The sequence below is a fragment of the Anopheles cruzii genome, chromosome 3 (assembly GCF_943734635.1).
Source record: "Anopheles cruzii chromosome 3, idAnoCruzAS_RS32_06, whole genome shotgun sequence".
Taxonomy (NCBI): Eukaryota; Metazoa; Arthropoda; class Insecta; order Diptera; family Culicidae; genus Anopheles; species Anopheles cruzii.
In genome coordinates, this window is record NC_069145.1 from 85,715,066 (window position 1) to 85,737,351 (window position 22,286).

At 54.1% G+C, this 22,286-nt stretch overlaps 1 protein-coding gene across 1 annotated transcript in view; it reads left to right on the forward strand.

Annotated features, from left to right (window-relative positions):
* LOC128273278 (signal-induced proliferation-associated 1-like protein 3) overlaps window positions 1-20,906 on the forward strand; it is a 45,451-nt gene extending 24,545 nt beyond the window's left edge. The window contains exons 2-3 of the mRNA XM_053011214.1: window positions 14,882-19,918; window positions 19,979-20,906. Of these exons, the coding sequence (XP_052867174.1) occupies window positions 14,882-19,918; window positions 19,979-20,470 (5,529 nt within the window). The 3' untranslated portion in view covers window positions 20,471-20,906. The remainder of the gene's footprint in view (window positions 1-14,881; window positions 19,919-19,978) is intronic.
* Window positions 20,907-22,286: the final 1,380 nt, after the last annotated feature.

The following is a 22,286-nucleotide window of genomic DNA, read 5'->3' on the forward strand; positions in this document are numbered from 1 at the left end:
TTTGGGACATTTAAATATGGCCGTCCGCGGGCTCCCCAGCACAGGGAAAGGGGGCGAAAAAGAGCAGGCGCCCGTTTCGAAGAGGAAGAAGCGGACGTGACGCTGCTCCACAAGCCACCGACCGGTCTCTCTCGAGCTGAGTTGAAGGGGACTTTGTGCTCCTTCTTCTTTCGGGCCGCGGGCGACGACGATCCTCCCGCGGGTGGTGGGGTGACTAGGGGCGCGCGGCCACAGCCTCAATTCAAGAGCCTGGCTGGCTGTTGGTTCAGCGACACGCCGACGGGATCGATCGTCGACGTCGGCGCGCAGGTCAGCAGCAGAAAACCGGTTTCTACTCCAGAACGATCGCGACGCGTCTAATAGTATCGAGGGACCCCGGGGACAGGGAGCGGAGAGTCGTCCACACCCCACCGCCTAGGTGTCCCAGGTGTGGACCGTTGTTTGCCAGTGAAGCCTGGCGATGTGGTTGTGACAAGATCGGCGGCCCGCTCGGTGGTGTTTCCTGTTGGCCCTCGGGCATTGGTGGCCCTACCACACTACAACCACCACCAACAAGGCGAAGGTATCGAAAGCGAAGAAAGAATAACACGCGCCCGAGCGACGGAAGGAGAGCCATCAACACCGGAGGCAGGCCGGAGCTGAGGGGCACATGATGACGATGATCGTCGGGTCGGCGCACGATCGACGAAAAGAAAGTTTCGTAGGATTCATTTTGCGTACCCGGATTCGACGCGGACACCCTGGCTTTGCGGTGATCGAAACCCAATGGAGATCACGGTCAAATCACGGCTGAGCTACTTCGGGGCCGCTCGGCCAATTGACCTACGCCACAGCAGGGGAGCGAGATACCTTTCGGTGTTACCGTGACCTTTTGGGCGCTCTGTGAACAGCACTTTTGTCACAGCCGCGAGCGCACAGCTGCAAATCCATGTCCACGGCATCCAATTCTTGTCGTTCACTGGATTTTTAGAAGGGCCGGCAGGAAACGGAAACTGCCAGGATGTGATCCGTGGTTTTTCGGTTTGGCTGCAGCGACGTAATAAAGAGACGGGCCCACGAGACCGAAACAGGTATCCGACGAGACGGCAAACCTGTCGACGGTGGCGGGGTCTCTTAGAGGGTCTCTAGAGAGGACCGGGAACCCGGGAGCCAGAAGCATGATCTTCGTCTCTTCTCTGTGGTCCCACCACAGGCACAGGAACCACCAGGACATGGCAGAAGAATGATGGGCCCACCACCGGTTATCGATTTCAAGTGCGCTGTGCGTCTCTCGTTGTTCCTTTCATCAATTCTTCGTTCAGATTGGGTTGTCTTCTCTCCATTCTCTCCTCCGATCCATGACGACATTCACCGGCAAAAGGGAAGAAATGCTGGCCATGGTGGTGTTGGTGATTTTTTGTTGTCTCGTTTAAAAAACTAAGAAAACAGAAAAAGAACGTAAGGCGGACTTGCAGAGGAACACGATGCCCCCTGAGAGAGGTCCCCATTGAGAAGCGAGAAGCAGAACGAGGCAAAGAAAGTTTATTACCGACGCACGATGCTGGCGGTCACGGGCCTCCTGGTTGCGGGGCTCTGACCGCAAACACACGGAAGCCCTCCGCGCGCGTTCTGGCCGCACCGGCGAGTCCTGCGACGCAGTAGCGCGGCTCAAACCTGATGATGCTGCGGCTGAAAAACCGAACCACTCTTCAATGGGCGTTCAGGTTTTGCACTGGCTTCCTGTGACGACGGGCGAGAGCGAGAAGAACGGGGCAAAAAAAACAGAAATAAATACATCGAAACCGGGATGGATTCTTTGTGGGTAAGGCCCGACGACCCAAGAAGGGAATCGAGAAGAACAAGAACGCGGGCAAAGCATATCCCGTGAAGAAGGGAACCCACCGACTCCGGAGCGATTTATTCGAATTTTATGTTGTACACGAGATGATCGAACCGAACCGGAAATGAAAGCTTCTGCCCCCCGAAGGCCAGGTTGACAGGACCCATGACGGCGGCGAACCTCTGGCGGGAACCGGCCAGAAAGTATTAATTTCGTGAAATGGCGAACTTTAGTGCGACTTTAATTTAATGGCGGTACTTAACCCCAGCGGGCCCATCTACCTCGGAGATGGGCTTTTTCGCATTGTTTCCGGTTCGTTCCAGCTTCAAAAGGTGCGCAACATTGGAAAAATGTTGCATGATTTATGCAAACGCTTTAATAACGAATAAAATTGTCAAGACGGCGCTTTAATGGTGCGTTTTCTAACAAATGATCTGTAAGCATTTTATGGCCACTACGGTCGCATAACACTCGCGCAGAAAAGCATTCGCACATCAAACCCCCCCTAATGTCGGGTTCATTAATTTTAATTTGCTTCGGTGACTGCCGCGCGACCCAAACAATGAGTCTTGTGGGCCAATTACTACGGCGAGCACTATCTGCGGATTGACTTGAAATGCCCGGCGTCGAATCAGACGTTAGAATCTGTTTCCAAATCCCTTGACCCTTGGCACGGACCGGTGGTTGGTTCCAAAATTCCCATGCCTAAAACAACGCTTCCCATGGCTCCCGTTCGCGGTGATTTTTATTGGGCCGCTCGCCGTACAACCTCTGCCAACCGAAAAGGGCGAAAGGCGGAAGGTCTAGATGCGTCGTAAGAGCAAAGGTTATGCCCTCAGAACTGGCAGCGGGTCTTCACCGCGTTGGCTAACCGAACGGCGCAACACTCGGCCTAGTGTTTCTGGCCACTCTGCTACCTAAACTCCTATGCTGGGCCAGGGCTGGGCGAGTTTGCGTAGATCACACACACGATCGCCGCTAATGCCGCACACACACCGCGCAGAACTCCGAGCGGAAACGCAGCGAAAAACGAATGAAATTTAAATGCGTAAACGATGAAATACATTTACACAAAATTAAACACCCCAAAAGGGAGCTTAATGCGCCCCGGCGAAAGGAGATTGACGGCTCCATCCGCTCCGGCGCGCAGAGTTGTTGCTGTGATGGAGCCAGACCGAGGAGCAGCTCCCTCGGCGGCCCCTCGGTTCAGGTCTGGGACTTAGAGACTGGAAAAACAAAAGCGGAAGACGCACACATTAAAATAAAGTAATGCTGCCTGGCAAATCTAGAATAAATTCTGACCAGAACCGAGCGGAAACGGAGGTTCTCCATGTACACAAATGGCGCAACGGCGCAACGGCGCTGATGTATGCGCGATCTTGATGATGAACTAAACCTTGGCCCCTTGGCTCCGAGGGTAGCCATTTGGCCTGAACTCCTCCTCGTGGTTCAGAATTCGCTCACCATCAAAACAGTGCTCCATTTCTAGAAGTTTCTTCGACTTGAAGCGCTGTCACGAGATGCCTAAGTCTGTGAGTATAAGTCACGATGTGCCTCAAAGCATGATTGACCGAACGGGAAGGACCGGAGCCCCCCTATCTAAGCCGCCCAGTGTGAGCATGAACTTAGTGCGGCAACGTTTTGTGGCCGCATCGGTGCAGTGGATGAAAGCAGATTCGGGTCCTCCATTTGGCCGTAGCTTCGACTGGAAATTGCACAAAATACACCGCTTAAATGGGGGATTAACCTCTGCGTGGCTCTCTGTTTGATAGGAAGATTTGCCGCCGGCGCAGACGTGAGGCTTGCTAAAAATATGCTGTTCCCCCCGGAGGACGTCATGCCCCGCTGGAAGAGTCGTGATTGAGCATTTTGGGCGAGTCAAAAGCTTGGAAGCTTGATCGCTGCATGCGCAACCTCACGCGGCTCTCTTGGCGGATTCCCAAGGCGGAGGAGCGCGTGTGCCAATTAGCACAGGGGGCAGCTTTCGTGCCCGAGACCCAATTAAAATTGATGACAAGGTGTCCGCACACAGAGGCGCGTAGCGCTAATTGCTTCCTTTTCGGATCGTGGCATAAATCACCGTTAAGGCAAAATAGCATTACCCCGCGGGTTGATTATTTTCCAAATTCTCAGCTGTTCGAGATAAGCACAGGAATTGGCCGAGGGCGTAGATGGTCACATCCGGCCCGCCACCGGGAGGAACACTGTGTACCACCTTCCGGGTTTTGCGTCACTCCATAGATGCTGACGCAAGGTTGATCGGCATTCGTTCTTATAGTGACCGCGACTTCGCTAGAGACACGTGACTTTTCTAGGTCACAGTGACACGTACCGAGTTCGCTAAGTCACAAACGGCTACTGGTATTGTGAGGCACAGCTACTCCTGGCGCTGAGAGTTCGGCTCGATTAATACCGGGCACGGAACCTCAATTCTGGGCGCGCATTCTCGCCCGGTTCTCATCGCAGTCTCGGATATCGGGTAATTTAATCTTTCCGGTCCCGCAGGCAGGGGTCGGTCGGCCTCCACGGTGGAAGCTGGAAAAAGAACGAGTTAATTAGGCATCGATTTCCCGCCAGCAATTGGGGGATGGCCGCGGCCCCTTGGTGGTGTAGGCCCCGGCAGCAAAATTATCGAATCCGATCAAAGATCGAGAGCAGCACCATCATTCGAAAGGGAAATTGATTCTTTCCGCCGATTCTTCCGCAGACACACTGCGATCGAGCACGGGACCGATCGACCCCGGGCGGGAAGAAAATCGTCGAGTTCTTTGCTAGATCCGCCCGTGACGGATGCGATTACTTGGCTGGCTGGCTAGCTTGCTTGGCTCTTCTCGGCGGCGGCGGATTGCGTGCGAGGAGTGTGCCCATAGAGCACAAGAAAAACGCTCCGGATACGTAAATTTAAAGAATCTTGCTGGCCATTTTCGGCACCGAATGTTTTCCGCCAATGGCTGCCTTCGACGCCGTACCGTGCCAAATCTCATTAGAGTGCTACGAACCGGCGGACAAACAAACAAAAATTAAAGCAAAGAGCGAGTTTGCCTCAGCCGAACGCAAACAGATTAAATTAAGCTCGCTTTGGCTTCTGGACAGCTGCTGCTGGGAATCCGAATTTCCACGGCTTAAGCTCTACGTAGATTTCGAAACGTTGAATGTGTGTGTGCTCAGCTCATAATCATAATCTCTCCAGTGCGCGCACCCACACGAAGGATTACGACGGCACTGGCCAGCGGTTCCCATCGTTCATACTCGCGCTCCAGTCGCGACTATAAATTATCGATTCGGGAATCATTGGGACAGGAAGTACTCCGAAGAGATCGTTAGGTATTCGAAATTTGGCGCACCGTCTTCCGCCGCCGATGAGGCGGAACCGACCCGACCCCGGGAGTGAAAGAATTTGCTTCCCCGGCCGAGGTGAAAGGAAAAGAAACATTTCATTATCTAAATTATGCAACACGGACCCGATCATCATGCTGCTACGGGTTCTGTGCGATCTTCGAAGTAAAGTTTTGGCAGTAGGGTTGTCAGTAAAGCAATCCAGAACCGTGCTTCGTTCGGTGTTTCAAAGAATTTATCTACTCAGAGCGTGGCGTTTACCTTATTCAAATGATGTCCAAGGACAGAATCGTGTTCATTCATAGAATGCCAATGCCGGGGAGAACCTCTCGTACCCCGATGCCGGAACTGTTTTCCCACACACACACACACGCGGGACAGGAAGAAACAGGTTCTCACGTTTACCGTGGGCGTTCCCATCGCCATTAAAGTCAAATAATTTTCGATAAGTCTAATTTAATAACCTCTTCAAAGCCGACAACGAAAAGATGGATAAGAAACTCGTTCCTTCGTTCGGTTCGGTTCCCTAGGTCAGGAGTGTCCGTGTTGGTAAAGGAATGCGATCAAATTATGTTGATCCACCAATGGACGGTGGACGAAAAACCCAATTTTCCTATGTTGTTGTTATTGTTCTCCGTGGTTCGCTTCGCTTCCTGCGCTTCTTGGCCGTGCGTCTGCAACGCGCCAAGGATTCGCCGTCGGTGTAAGGATAACACAAAAAGGGCGGACGTACCGTATTTGGAAAACGGATCATCGTGATGAACCTGTTTTTGTTTTAACAACCGCTGCTGCCGCCGCAAAGGATCAATCGGGAGACCGGAGGGAGGCCCGGAGGGCAGCCCGTCGTAAATAATGATCGTATCCGACGGCGCGATCGGTCGTCCTTTGCTTTATCTTCTGCTTGGTCCATTTCAAACAAAGTTTCCCTATCTTATGGGAAAAGATCATAATAAGAAACACACGCACACGAATTCTAAGACCCTCGTCGTCGAGCCCACGCGCCCTCGTAATGAGAGAGTCCGGCGACGCGCCCGACGCGTTTCCGGACGCGCTGCTGTTTGGTCCAGGTCAGGGTTTTTTAATCGCTGGGTGCCGTGCCGCGGTGCCATATAAATTATTACACAGTTTCGTCTCCATCTTCTGCTTTCGTTTCGATAAGATTGCTTCGAAGAAACGAGAACCGAATGCCGGACTGCGATATATGTAGGAAAGAGGGTCACACGCCGACGCTCGATCCTAACGATCACCAATCGCGATCTGGACCGTAGAGGGCCCGTTTTGGAATCCACCGGCTGAATAGAAAGTTTACCCATAACTACACCAGCTGAGACGCTGAGACGGGCGCGTGTTTGGCGCCGCGGATTCGAAGCGTGAAAATTGAATATCTCAATTGAGCGTTCTCGATACCGGGATATCCCGCCAATTGACTGCAATTGACATCAATTGCGTCTAGGGATTGCCACTCTCCCGCGCGCGCTCTCTTTCTCCGTCTAAACATCCGTCAGTCTCGGACAGTAATGTTTAGAAGAGTAGACTTGTCCATCGACGACCCACAAGACGGTTCTGGAAAGTATAAACGGAGCAGACGAAAGATTTGGCATATAAATCTTGCGTTCAGAGAGCGACTATCGAGTGCGCGGCCTAAGTACTTGCAAATGATATGCCTTCGGCACCACGTCCCGGGGGGGCTGTGCTACGGGTGGCCATCAAGGTCAGTGGAAATAAGTCACGATCAACTCGACGCTCCGTCAAGTCGATCGCATCACGTACGCGGCTTTGCCACCAGTGTAAGATGGACTTAATCGTGGCGTTGGAGTAATTTTCTGTTGATAACGATAAATTGTCTAGCGGCGGGATCTTATCACGCAGCTCACGATCTAATTGACAGGTCTCCTTTCCCTACACTTTCGCCCACTTTACGGCCGTAATTCGGGCAGCGCGCACGCGGCACACGGACTGAAATATGACACTCTATCGGCACCTCATCATAACTCATCTATCTAACAACTTCGCCACCATAAAATGAGTCATAACTCAATCACCTACACGCTGGCAAAGCGCAAAGAACCTGGTGGGTGGCTGTCGAACATCATTTAGGCCCTGCGGGGTCGCGCGGGTCGTCAACGACCGAGACGACTCGCTCTCGGGCGGGGGACCGAGGACTTAGAAAACTGTTTGTTTTTCGACGGGAACTGAAATATAGACGAAGAAGAAAACGGAACAATCGTGGCCCATTCTTTTCTGGGAAGAACGTCGGGGACAAGGCGCAGGCGATGGGAAAAGCAAGAAACCAAAAACCATACGCGTAAAAGGCGAACATCACTCAGACACACAGTGACTCCAACGGGGACGAGCCTCGAAAACAATCGACTCATTATGTCGACACTTTGGATGAATTATTCAAATTCTTCCGCGTCTCTCCGGCGGTTTCGCTGTGGTAACCCGTTTTTTCCCTTTCGTCCACTTCGTATCATCTTTCTTTGCATTTGTTTGTCCGTCCCATCAGTCCGTCTCGGGCTCGGGATGTGTTCCGAGACGGTTAGAACTGATTGAAACCGAGTCTGATATTTGCATACGTCTCCGTCGTCTGTCTGGTGCTTCTTGAGTGGATCTGAGCACTGGCTGGAATGTTTTCCGGGAACTTCCAGGACAGGCCAAAAAGTGCCACCAACAACTACCGACGTCGTTCCCATGTGGGGCTTCCAAGATGCGCCACGTTCGAATTAAGTGACACAATCCACATAAGGAAATGCCACTTGAAGAGAACCACAGCAGCATGGTTCGATGCGCTATTGTGCACGGCGCTGTGACGCAGTCGCGAAGGGCAATGTGGTGCCTCCAGGTCCTCCCCTCCAGTTGAGTAACACTCGGTTCGGTTTCTCGAGAGCGCCAGGCAATAGGAATGCGCTAAAATCCGTTCGCCAATCATTTCTCCGTCACGCCCGACCGAAAGGCACACGGAAGGTCGAAGAAAATGAAGTAACACTTGACACATAAATCCAATTCATTGGCCCCCCTTCGCTGGCGTTCCTTACGGCGCCGTTCGAAGATGTCTTAAGTGTCCATAACCAACCACAATACCTGTAAGTTATCGCCAATGTCTGCAGCGCCGCGGTGGTGACTGATGTCTGATTGAATCGGTTTGAACCTGACGGCGCCTTGGGGCCAGTGGCCCCCGAGCGACGGCGCAACATACCAGTCTAATTGTCTTACCCCGCATAGCATGTCCCTATGGTAAACGTAAGTAGGTTTCGAAGCTCGTTGTTGTGTACCGTTACGACCGGCGTTGTTCCATACGGTACCGAAGTGGCCGAAGCATTCCTTTTGTGTCGCCAATGTCACCAATTAATGCTCTCTCTGTCTCTCTCTTTCCGGCGGGAAGAAGCCCGCTGAGGGGGTTCTAAACCTGGGAGGAGGTGGTCACAACTGGTGAGTGTGGTGGAAAAATGCCAAGAATGTCCCCATGTCCATTTTTGCAATTCTTGCCACTTGCGACAGTCGATACTAGTATCCAAATGGGTTTCCTGTTGGCGGCGGCCACACTGTAACTGTGTCCGTGTAACTGTGCTGGGCCATAAATCTTCCGCATAAAACGGAGCTAATTTGTCACTGCGTCCCGGCCACATATCCGCCGGCTCGGGCGTAAATCGTTGACCAACAAAGAACGAACCCTGTGTGGCAATTGGCGGCCTTTGCATCGGTTGCTCTAAAGTAAACATTGTTCTGTGTTGCTGTGACTCCATCATACTGTAGATCGCCCGCCGAGGGAACCCTTTCTGATTCTGGCGGTGGTGGCCTTAATGAAAGTAATGTGTAAGCCGGTGGCCGGCCCCCGGAGAGTTCTTTGCCTTCTCGCGGGCGACGGCGGGTACATTGCACCGTTTTTTTTCCCTCTTTTTGCATAAAATCGCACATTGAAATGAGCGCCGCGGACGGCGCTGTGATCGCGGGCGTAAGATTTTACTGCCGGCTACTGGTTGCTGCGGTGGCGCCCACATGCCACTCGGAACAGTTCATTGCCCCGTCGTAGAGAACTGGCGCCTCTCTCGCGGCCGCCTTAATTGACCGAGTCACCAAGCGGAACGATCAAATTCTGGAGCAAAACATTCCACGGCACGTTCCACGGTGACTCGGTGACTACCGATTTGTGGGTTGATCATGAGATCATTCTGGCCGGGCCAGGCTTTCGATAAGAGTCGGCGTTTGCAACCATCGAAAGCGAGGGTAAGCCGACTTAATCGGGAGTAGCTGTCCAGTTTTGGTCGCACACCGCGGCTCCAGACAGAAAACGATCTATTCCGGTCAGCGGTCGTAAAACGGAAACGTTGCAGTGCGTTGTTACGGGAGACACTCATGCAGGAATCCGGAATAAAACGGAGGTATAAATATCTGCCAACGTACACGGCGGACACGGACAGTCAGCTGGCGAAGAAGCGGACAGAAACTAGGCCAGCCCCCTGTTCTAACCGGTAGACACGCCATAGGCGCAATTTTACTACCTAGTCTCTGCTGGCTTACGGCTAAATCCTACTCCAAGGAGACCAAGGCCTCTAACGCATGGCCCCATCACGACGCCACTAGTTTGCCCTTTTCCTTCTCGATAGTCTTCGTACTGTTTTTGCTCTTCTTGGCTGACTTGAAGGGGGTGCGGACAAACGCCAGGGCGCGCTACTATAATAAGATTACTCGCCGTGGTCGAAGTTGATGTGTGGAGTGCAAAGGTGGAAGCAATCAGAAGCCAGCGCCGCCGTAGGAGGAGTATGTCTCTTCGGGGAGGTTGAGTGCCCCAACACATCGTGGCCACAACACAGTGTACAGTTCTATACAGTCCATTCCAACTGCGCCACGGGATTGTGTCGTGAGAGCTGCATATTTATGAAGTGCACAAGTGCGCCCAGCCGGCCGTCGCGGCCATTACACGTCTGTCTAGAATGTGCGTGTGTTGCTACTACGATCACCGGTCCGTGTGGTAACTGATACACCCGCGGCCGAGGCTCCACCACCTCGTCGTGGGCAACGGTGGTCCCGTGCGTTCTATTCTTATGTGCTGCGCCGCGTCACATCACTGCGATATGCATCTTTGCGGTGTGCTTCGCCCGGATGAAGCGGGTCTATTTATTTATTTACTGATGCGGCCGGTTCCTGCCGGTGCTCGCGACCCGTTGACGGAGGGCTGGGAGCAGCGCGATCGGATAATGTTACCTCATAATATGTACATTACGCATTCGAGTTGCTCAACCCGCTCCGACCGAAGCGAGGAAGACCTCCTTTTTTCGGAGCAGGAAGATTGTCGCTCGCAGATGATCCCACAAATTGCTCCCTTCTATAGAGACCACCCGCAGGCGTATTATTGGTTCATCTTCAGATTATTCAAACACAGCACCGGAATTGATCGTTGTTGACGAGGCACAATAGTTGCAATTGTGGCACAAATTGTTTGTCTCGCGGGTGGTTGTTGCGTCAGCGCAAACGGCTCAACCAGTGCCCGTTCGATGATGCTGATGATAAAATGCTCTTCGTTCACCGTTTCTGCCAGTGTGGCCACTTCCTGGGAATTTATGACTTTGACGCCCGCTCGACAGAGCATCAGAATGCCGCTTCCTCATTCGCTCTCGTCGGGGTCCATTCATGGAGAATCTACGACCATCGGAACATGACACGTGCATCGGCGTTCCGTAGGAGAAAAACCGTTAGCCCGAGGCAGAGATGCTGTTAAACGTGCTAACGTTTCCTGCTTCCTTTTTAGTGGCATCCGAAGGGAAGTCACACACCAGTCATAACGCATCAATTAGTTAAAATGGATAATCACCGGTGGCAAGACCTTCCGCGGGCGAAGGAATGTTGTTTGTCCTACGCTCAACACCATCCTCGCACGTAACGTCGGGGTCAACATTCCTGCGAATGAATCTTACCGATTATGGGCTCCGGCTCTCTGAGGTGGCTCTGAGATTTCCCAGAGACATCCATCGTAATCCTGTTCGCTTCGCCACGTCGAGGAGGAGATATCCGTGTTCGCCCTGTTTGGTAGCCCGTAACCATAAACGACTCGTAATTGTTTTGGATAATTCCATTCCCAGCCAATGTGGCGTAAGAGAGTGTCCGCCGTTTTGTGCCGTACCGATCAACGAGAAGTCTCACGGGCCACAGAAAACGTGTTTCGCAGCATCTGTTGATACAATTCCTGCCGGGCGCGAAGGCCCCTTTTTGGACTGGGGTTCGTCAGGAGTCGGCCGAGACTTTGTCAACACCCTAGCACCACCATCTAACATATTAGAGCCTAGCGGGCATCATAATCTCCGCCATCCAATCCAGTTCAGGGAACCGAATGGTTTGTTTACGTTTTTTCCCCATCCCGCTGGGGTCGATGAGCACACGGCGGCCCGGGTCTTCGAAGGCAGCCTGATGCAGCGCGACCGCATTGAGTCGACATTGGCCCCTGTCGGGGACGGGTTGTGTGAACCGGTTGAAAACCCGCCCCGGGGTCCCGCTTTCGAAGACGATCGTGTCGCGCTCTAGCGACATCATGCCACGCACCTCCGAGACAGAGCGAGAGAACTCGCCTCGAGGACGAAGACGAGCGGTACACTTCTGTCTCGAAACGGGCCGTTTTGGCGCGGGCCGCCTTGTTTACGTACGGAGCGGCCAAACACGTTTTCCTACTTTCGTTGACTCCGTGTCGGGGCACAAGACGCGAAGACGATGCACTCTCAAAACTCTTCCTAGAGCCGCGTCCACGGGGTTTGTTTGTGTGCGTCTCTTAGGGCGACGAAGGGGTTCAGGGGTGCAAGCGCGGCAGGAAAAACCGTTACGAAGGCAGTAAACCCCTTTTGCGATTCCGTGGCACCGGAGAAGAAGGGTTCTTACAGGCGGCGACTTGGGGACCTAGACCTACCTCGGCTATTACGGGCTATTAAGTGTTCGCCGGGCACCAGCAAACGTCGTCGGCCCGGCCACCAGTCCGTGATCGACGGGACTGTGATTGACCGGCGCGAAAAGTCAAGCGTTCGATCCGAGTCCGAGTCGTAATTGGCAAACGATTGGCACTGCGCGAAACGCCGCGAGTTTAACATGTCACACTGCGAAAGGGCACAACCCTTCCCGAGCTGAGGTCGCGCCAAGACCTCCGTGCGGCGGCTGTGTGAAGCCATAGAAACCGATTCTCTCCCATCGATCGATCCAGCAGATTCTTCGACAGTTTAATTGACTGAATGTAAGGCAAATGCAACAGATCGGTCGGAGTGGACCAGGGCCGGGCCCTCCGCTCGGTACAATTACATTTTCGAGGGCACTTCGTCTTCGTTCTCAGAAGAACCGCCGTGAGGAAGAAGTCACTGACGCCAGACAGCGCATCAAATCGATCGATCGACCCAAAATGGTGGATCTCGACGAGCGTGTTTGGGTTGTGGAAGTAATTTGGGTCCGTGTTTTCGACACGCGCGCGCACATCCTACTGGAAGAACGCGCTACCAATTGGCAGCTGTTGCGAGTTAGACGAGGAGGATCACCCAAAATCTCCGACGACGACGACGACGGAACCGATTCCGATTTGGAGTTTATTCTTGGCCAGCTGGCCCCAGAGACCCCGTCCAACACTGCATCCAACTGCAGCCCGGTCCGCCCAGCGTGTGTGTGTGTGGGTTCCATTTTTAATTGTATCCCTTTTTTGGGCGAACCGAATTGCTTTCTTCCTTTCCGATTCCGACAGGCGAGCGGGTTTTAATCACCTCGCGGGGCGAGGGACGCCATGATTGATGCTCATCCCGATTCTGACATCCCGCAACGGAAGGCGGCGTCTGTGTGGGACGGTTCGGGAGCGCGTATCACGCCAGTCACCGCACCCGTGGCTTGCCATCAATGGATCGCCCCGAAATGAAGTGTTAATGTGCTATAAAATTAGATTAGATTGAAGCGGACGTCGGACGGAGTGTGGTGGTCCCCAAACTGCATCTGTCGAGTCGTCAGGTTGGCGTCCCACTACGATTCGACGGCGGGCCTATCATCACATCCGGGTGCTGTTCCGCGCTCGCCGATAGGTTAAACGGCCACCGTTAGAAAAACGGAGCCTTAATTTTTATATGATACCCTTTTTCTTGGCCTTCATTATGAGAAAGCAGTTTCGCTTCGAAGCGGCAGCCTTTTATCAGTCTCTCTTGGCTGGCTGTGGCCGGCTCTAATGATATAATCATGACAAAAGCCTAATGCGCGATCGCGTAAACATGATCAGTTGCTGATGAGTGGTGCGTCCCCACCACCGTTGGTCATTGATTTGGGACACACTTTCTCTCAGCAGCGTCTCCTCATCGCGATGATATTGAATCCACGCGCCAACTGCGGGGCCGACGGCGATCTAGAGGGGAGCCGGTTGAAAAAGTGTACACTTCATCTTCCGTTGATGAACACCGTGCCGAGAGCGAGCGACGGAGTGACGTTGCGTAGTAGCTTAAAGTCCATTAATTTCACGTTTAACCGAGGACCGAGCTCGACGTAAGACGCTCCACTTCTCCGGGGGGGAAAATGACACTTCCATCCGGCGGCACGACTCCGGATATTAAAACCAGCCGCGCCAACCTTCCAAAACGATGATGAACTTGGCGTGGCGGGCCCGGCCGATGGACCCCTAACCGAGTTTTTCCGCAACACACATTCCAGGGCGCGCTGCTCCGAGGGGGTCCGAAAATCGTTGGCGGTTCTTCTGCCTTAGTTCCATCGAAGGCTCTCGAGAAAGGCCCATTGCTAGTGGTCGGTGGCCCGGTATCCGGGTCACAATGTCTGCTACATTCTCTTCCTGTCCGTTGAGTGGTAAAGACAATTACCAATAATTAGGCCGCACTGGATTTGAGCATCTTTCGGGACGCCCCAATTGTGCCCCGCAGAGGGCTGGTAGCTCAGTCTTTGGCCCGTAGAAGGGATTTTGGTTTTTCGATCCGAGTCGGTTCGAGACCCTGCTTTGACCGTTTCGTTTGGTTGTTGATACTGAACCATGGTGGCTGTGTCACTTATTTGGCAGAAAGGTTAAGTTTAAAATACTTTTGACTTACGGTGGCCACTTCTACTAGGTTGTTCATTAAATTCGGAGCCTCGATAAGAAAAACACATTTTTATGGTTTGAAATACACTTAACTATTCAGAATGCGGCCTTCCCAAACATCAATACACTTGTTCCAAGGAGACTCTAATTTATAAATTCCTTCCCTGAAGTGAAATACTGGAAGGGCTTCAAAATACGCTTCCACAGCTGTTATAACGTCATTGTTAAATTTATTCACTCTCGAGTCAGCGACAAACTAAACACCTTTTTTTTGAAAAATGATTCAATGCATAACATCCACTTTGTCCTTTCGAATTGGACGATTTTCCAATACGATATCCTGTATTTTTCCTGCGATTTCAAGTGCTGTTGCTGATTTTGGAGGTCCTTGACGTAGATCGTCTTCAAGGCTTCAACGACCACGTCCAACTTCAACAAATCATCTTTTTACTGTATTAATTGAAGGCGAAGAGTCCTTATACAGTTTCAACATTCGTTCATACATGTATTTCGCTTTTAAACCCTCCAAAACAAATAATTCAATCACTGGCTTGTGAATAAAAGCTAAATGTATTGTAAATAAAGAATGAAGTGACCGAAGAGTGTACCAATATAACAAAAAATGTCCATTGTTATTGAGACTCCGACTTTAATGAACAACCTAGTAATGTCCCCTTTTCTCGCGCGTCTCTTTGTAGGATTCTAGCAATGGGATGATAAACTTGGCGGAGGTTGGAGGACCACCACCTCTCATCGGCGGCGGCGGATCAGGAGCGGCGCATCCGCAGCTGATGCCAGCACCGGTCATTGCCGGCAACGGCATCACAATGATGGGCCACCAACAGCAGCAGCAGCAACAGCAACAACAGCAACAACACCATCATCATACGCCGCTTCAGCAGTCACAGCATCACCCGCCGCAGCAGCAACAGCGCAACTCGTCGCATCAGTTGCCCCCGTCGGGAATGCATCTGCCACCGCCAGGCGTCCCCCCGGTGGGGCCACCACCGCCCCCACAGAACCGTTCGTCGGCCCGCGAACGGACCATGCACGCGGTCGAGTACTACCGGTCGAATGTCCGGCGCGCCCGGGTTGACGCCAATCTGGTGCGGAACTCGCTGCACGAGCGCTACTCTTACGCCCAGCGGCAGATGGGCGCACTGGGTCCGGGGCCGCCAAAGCTTGGTCCGTCGCATGGCCACACGACGGATCACCTGTACCGGAGCAACTCGAGCCTGGAGTTGATCCACGATCATGGCGGCGGACCGGGCCACGATCATCTGTCACCGGGTGGCCCGGGAACTGGCGGCGGTGGTGGTGGTACGAACCTGAGGCGAGAGTACGGCAGCCACGGGTCGATCGATGTGATATCATCCGATCGTCATCACAATCATCACAATCATCACCACCATCAGCCACTGTCGGAGACGCCGGGCGAGAAGTTTCTGTCGATGCTGCAAGAGTACCAACCGTTCGGTTTGGTGGACGCCTCGTCGTTGATCTACTCGCTGAACAAGCATCACGGCCACAGTCACACAAACGGTGGCACGACCGGCGGATCGACGGTGGTTGTCAGCAACGGAACAGAAGACGTCGTGGACCGAGGCGGCGGTGGTGCAAACGCTAGTCCGAAGCTACGCAACAAATTCCACCGCCTCTGGTCATCCAGTACCAATGGGGGGGCCTCGAACGGTAAACAGTCGCGCTCGCAGCAAGGATCCGCTGCGGGCGCCGCGCAGAGTGCCGCCAGCACTGGCTCCTCGCTGGATGACAGTCAGCTGTGTTTGGGGTTGAACGTGAGTGCGAGTTCCACAACGACGACTGTTTCGTCGGCCGACATCGAGGAACGGCAGCGAAGACGCGCGTTCGCCCACTTCGACTGCCGCTCGCTGACCGCCAACCTGGGGTACGCGGCCAAATTGCGCGGCTTTCTGCTGGAGCGCCGCCGCAACACGACCACCGGTGCATCGGCGGCCGCCACCTACGGAACGCGCTCGTCCACACCGGACGGCACCGGTGGCGCTGGCACTGCCCCTAGCGGTGAGGGCGTGGACGAGGACTACGGTGATGGGCAGCAGAATGAGCTGCTCGAGAACTGTCCCTTTTTCCGCAACGAGATCGGTGGTGAAGAGGAGCGCGAAGTGTGCCTGACGCGGATGCAAGCGGCAGGCACCGGAGGGGGGAATGCCGGCACGGCCGCAAAGCAGCAGCGAGCGATCCATCGGCCAGCGCTGGCGTACGGCGTTTCGGTGTTGGAGTGCGGCCCGAACGAAACGCTCTGGAAGGGTAACACTTGCCCGTACCAGCGCGGAACCCGACCGATCGAGCAGATCGACAACGGGGCACTGTACTACCGCCAATACTTCTTCGGCCAGGAGCACCAGAACTGGTTCGGCATGGACGAGCACCTGGGGCCGGTTGCGATCTCGATCAAGCGCGAAAAGCTACACCCAAATCCAACGCAAACGCTGGCCCTGCACGGTTCGGACGTGGCCCCGACGACGACGCACCCGAGCGAGCAGTACCTTTACCGGCTGATCGTGCGCACATCGGAGCTGCTGACGCTGCGCGGTTCCGTCATCGAGGACTCGATCCCGAACGGGCGCGGATCCGGCAAGCACGTCAATACCAAAGAAATTCTCGAGTACGTCGCACCGGAAGTGCAGATCAACTGCCTCCGGCTGGCCGTCAGCACGGCCCAGTGCGAGCAGCAGCTGCTGAAGCTGGACGAGCAGGGCCTAACGAACAAGTACAAGGTCGGCATCCTGTACTGCCGGGCGGGCCAATCGTCCGAGGAGGACATGTACAACAACGAGGAAGCGGGGCCGGCTTTTAACGAGTTCCTCGACACGATCGGAACGCGCGTCCGGCTGAAGGGTTTCGAGCACTACAAGGCCGGGCTGGACAACAAGACCGACTCGACGGGGACACACTCGCTGTACGCGGCGCACCAGGAGTGCGAGATTATGTTCCACGTCTCGACGATGCTCCCGTTCACGCCCAACAACCGGCAGCAGTTGCTGCGCAAACGGCACATCGGCAACGACATCGTGACGATCGTGTTCCAGGAACCGGGCGCTCACCCGTTTACGCCCAAGAACATCCGCAGCCAGTTCCAGCACGTGTTTATCATTGTGCGCGCGGTCCAACCGTGCACCGAGCACACGCAGTATCGGGTGGCGGTGTCGCGCTCGAAAGACGTGCCCGTCTTTGGGCCACCGGTCCGGGCGGGGTCACATTTTCCGCGCGGTAAACAGTTTGCCGAGTTTCTGCTCGCCAAAGTGATTAACGCCGAGAATGCGGCTCACCGATCCGTCAAGTTTATGATGATGGCAATCCGAACGCGGCAGGAGTACCTGAAGGATCTGGCCACCAACTACTGTACGGCCACGGTCGTCGAGACGGGGCAGAGGTTTTCGATTTTCCCCAGCAAGAAGCGCGAACGGACAACGAAGCCACGGTTCTCGGGTGACCTATCGCAGCGGGGTGCCTTCTGCTGGCAGGTGGTCCTGCATGATAGTGGCCAGGCGACACAAGTGGACTGCTTTCTGGGTATCTCGGCCGAAACGTTCGTGCTGATCGAGGAGTGCACACGGCAGATCATCTTCGTTACGCCGTGTAAGGCCATCCTGGGTTGGTCGACGAGCCAGAACGCGCTCCGGGTGTACCACCATCAGGGTGAGTGCGTGACGCTCAACATGCGCGACACGGGCGATCGGGACGAGCAGCTGGAGGTGATCGAACGGTTGCGTGCGGTCACGAACGGGTGCGGTGCCCTCGAGCTCGGTTTGCGCCGCAATCCGATGGGACAGCTTGGGTTCCACGTGCAACCGGACGGGGTCGTGACGCAGGTGGAAATATCGGGCCAAGCGTGGGCCGCTGGACTGCGCCAGGGCTACCGGTTGGTCGAGATCTGCAAGGTAGCCGTGGCGACCCTGTCGCACGATCAGATGGTCGATCTGCTGAAGACCTCGGCCCAGGTGACGGTGACGGTCATTGAATCGTTTGCCGATTTTGCCCCCCGACGTGGCTGTACGCTCCAGAACTGTCGCTTCAATGCGATGAACTACGAGAACGACTACGAAACGATGCTTCTCGAGGGAGGTGGCGGTGGGAAGCACGGCGGTAACGGTAACGGTGGTGGTGGCAGCGCCAAAAAGGGTCTTCCCAGTGGACAGTTGCAGTCTTCGGCCAGTCACCGGCGACGGTATGAGCGCAACTTTTCGCCACCACGATCGAGCAACAGTTCGGGTTACGGCACCGGAAGCAGTAGTCGATCGTTCACGGCGGCCGGCGCCGCCGCCGCCGGTGGACAGCAGTTGGTGGCTGCGGGGGTCACTAATGGAACCGGCAACCACACCGATATGATGGGCACACTGACGTCTTCGTCGAGTGGCCACTCGTCGAACGATGAGCGTTGGTACGATGTGTTGGATCCACCGCAGGAAAGTCCCTCGTCGATGATGGGCGGAACGGCGGGGCCTCCGACGGTGAACGACGGAGCCGCGTCTGGAGCTGCCAACTACCACCACCCGAAGCTGACGGCTTCGAGCAACTCGCTGCCACTGGCCGGATCGAGCCCGCGGCCCTTGTCGTTGCACAACGAATCCGGCGGATCGCGCGGAGGCTCAACGCACGCCCTGACAAACACGGGCCGTGACAGTTCGGCCAACGTGGCCCTGCTGAAGCGGCTCATCATTGCCGACGCGCCAAATGGTGCACCGGCGGACGGCGGTGGCCACGTGACGTCCCCACAGCAAATGCACCAGCACCAGCAAATCGGTCACCAGCAAGTGTCGGGCCAGTTGCCGCAGGAACCACTGTACAGTAGCTCGCTGAAGAACCTTTCCAATCACCATCTGAGCGCCACGGAGGAGGAAAACCTTTCGCGGCACAATTCCCCATCGCAGTTGAGACGATCCGCAACGACGACGAACATTTACGGGATCGCCGGAAAGAAACCGACGACGTCGGGTAGCAGTGCTTCGAGTAGCCGTAACAACAGCCCCCGGCCGAACGGTGAAACCAAGCTCCGGAGCGGCGTTATGAAGGGACAGCTGCATCCGCAGCGCAATAGTGTCAACTACACCGGCAGCACCCTTCAGGAGGACCTCATGAAGCTGATCAACCCAGACTATATCGCGAACGATGACAACTTCCACTCCGGAGCCGGAGGCGGTGGCATGGAGAGGATGCAGAAAGGGCACCAGAATAGCCACAGTTTGGGCAACATTGCCAGCTTGACGGGCGGGCTGAAACCGATCCCGCAGAAAAGTCGCTCCCGGGAGGCCATCAACCTGGGTTCGAGCCAACAACTGTCGGCGGCGGCCACGAACGGCGGCCTGAAGCTCACCAATGGCGGTGGCACGAGCAGCCCGAGCGTGACGTCGGGCGAGGAGGAGGTCATCTTTACGACGGCTCGCCCGGCGACCGTCGTTTCATCGAACAGCTCCAGTCCGGCCAGTGAGCTGCTGGGCCAGAGGCATCACCAGCTGCATCTGAACGAGGATCATCTGAAGATCGTGTCTCCGAACCGCAGACAGCAGCAGTACGGTGCTGCCGCCGGTGCAGGAATCTTGAAGAATGGTGGATCGCCGGGTGGAGGAGGAAGCAGTTTGATGCCGCCACCACCGCCACCGACGAACGGAGCTGGTGGAGGTAAAATTCCGCTCCCGGACATGAAGGAGATGGATTGGAGCAGTTTGGTGGACACGGCAACCAAAGCAATGACACAGGTAAGGCGCACTCACTTACATTCGGACGCCTTTAATCTAAATTCTCTCCGTTCATTGCAGTTCACAGAAACCGTGGCCAAATCGCACCCGGGAAGTAACGTTTACTACGACGACATCAGCCAGGTGCTGAACGGAGTGCACCATCTTCAGCAGCAGCAACAGCAACAGCAACAGCAGCAACAGCAGCAGACGAACGGTGTCAATGGCGGTAGCAGCAGTATCAGCGGAACCGGAAGCAGCATCGGTAGCGGAGTGGACCTTTCATCGTCCACCCCGAGTTCCGCTTCGCCCGTATCGACCGGCAGCAGTAGCGCCCAGCAACAAGCGCTGATGGCGCTGCAGAACAGCTCCAGTCTGCCGGAGCTGCAGTGCCAAGTGAGCCAGCTGTCCGATCGGGTACTGCGGGAACAGCGCCGTCGCCGCTCGCTGGAGCACGCCGTCCGCAAGCTGACGGAGGAAAACCGACGGCTGCAGGATGAAAGCCAAGCGGCCGTCCAGCAGTTGCGCCGCTTTACCGAGTGGTTTTTCCAAACGATCGATCGACAATCGTAAAACACCAAACACCAACAGTCCTATTCTGTTCTGTGTGTCACACGTGGCTCCAAAATTGTTGCCCGCCGCAGGGGCACGTGTCTTCCAAAGCGTGATGATCTTATAAATTCCTTTCGTTCACATCCAATGACCAAAAAAGCGTGCGTACGCGAGCGAAACAGTGTTAAACGGAACTATAAATTTACAATTTACAAAAAGCACCTACGAGGTGTCTTTATTATACATTAAGGAGGGCAGAATCGAAGGCGAGAGCACCAGTATAAAGTTAAACATTACATTATACACCATCGGGGAAGCGTCGGTCGGGGGACGACGGAACGAATTTTGTGTGGCAAATGTTTGGAGACCGTTTTTTTGCTACTTCTTTATCTACTAGACTTAAAGCGCCGTTCGTTCTCATACCTTAGATATACCGTAATCTATACACAACATGACACAGCGAAATCGGCCGAGTGGCGACGGTGTCACTTCGACCAACGAGTTCGATCGTCGCAAATGATTAGTAATTTATGCGACCCGGCGGCAAACACCAACCGCTGTAACGTTTAGTCTTTAGGAACTCATATTACACCCAGGCCCGCACCGGCGAGAGTGAAACGAAGAGATAGCGTAGCCCCTAGTGTATACGCGTCAGCCGCCGTTCAAGACAAATAATATGCCAAAAATGCCTCTTCTTCATAGTTCGTTGCTTTGTGTATCATACTAGAAGTCTGTGTAATTATAGTGACTCGACTTAAGGACTACCACTTAATTTATGGCACTTTTGTTTCGTTTACCCGTTCCGACGGTCATGGTTTGAAGTTTTCCATGGATTTTGCCAACGGTGCTCGCGCGCAAACTGTCGCCGGACATTGTCGCAACATTATGGCGTAATTATTTGGCGTAAGCAATCATCAAAAGAGCACCAAACCCCAGTTCCAGTAATGTATTATTAGTCCTAACTACTAGGAATCGTTCCTTTTTTGAACAGCCCCCTTAGAGTCGCCACACGCCAGCGTCTCACGAATTTCCGTTTCTGTTTTTTTTTTTCATTTGGCATTCCCTATTGTATAATTTTCATTCCCACATTGTGAACGACGTAGCGTAGGAATTCACCGCATCTCTTAATTTATCGGTAATCACAGCATAAACTATGACGCTATATAAGTTTTTCTCGTTGTAATCACTAGACGCGCTAAGCAATACACACGCAGGATCTTTGAAGCAATTCGAAATAATAAAACGTTATGAAACTTTACTCTACCGAAATGTGTTAGTTAGTGTGGCGCGATCATGAACTTGGTCTTACTTTCATTTATCTGCAGGCCGAGATTCTCCGCGGCTTGCTCAATCCCTGTGTAGGCTTGAACTACATCGGAGAGCCGTCGGCCTATGATGTCTATGTCATCAGCATAGGCCAGGATCTGGCTGGACTTGAAATAGATTGTCCCGGATGGCTCGCTCCAGCATGATGTTAAAGGGGAGGCAAGCTAGGCCGTCCCCTTGGCGCAATCCCTTGGTGGTAGCAAAGGGATTGGAGAGCTTTCCATCCACCTTTACCTGGCTTGTGACGTTGGTCATGGTCATTCTAACAAGTCTGGTAAGTTTGGCCGGTATTCCGAAACTAGTTATGGTCTCATACAATTTTACTCGGGCTATGCTATCGTATGCGGCCTTGAAATCGATGAAGAGGTGATATGTGTTCTGTCGATACTCAATCATCTTTTCCAAGATCTACCGCATGGTGAAGATCTGATCAGTGGTAGACTTTCCTCTTCTGAATCCTCCCTGATAGTTACCAACTATCTCATCAGCGTACGGGACTAGTCGTTCCTGC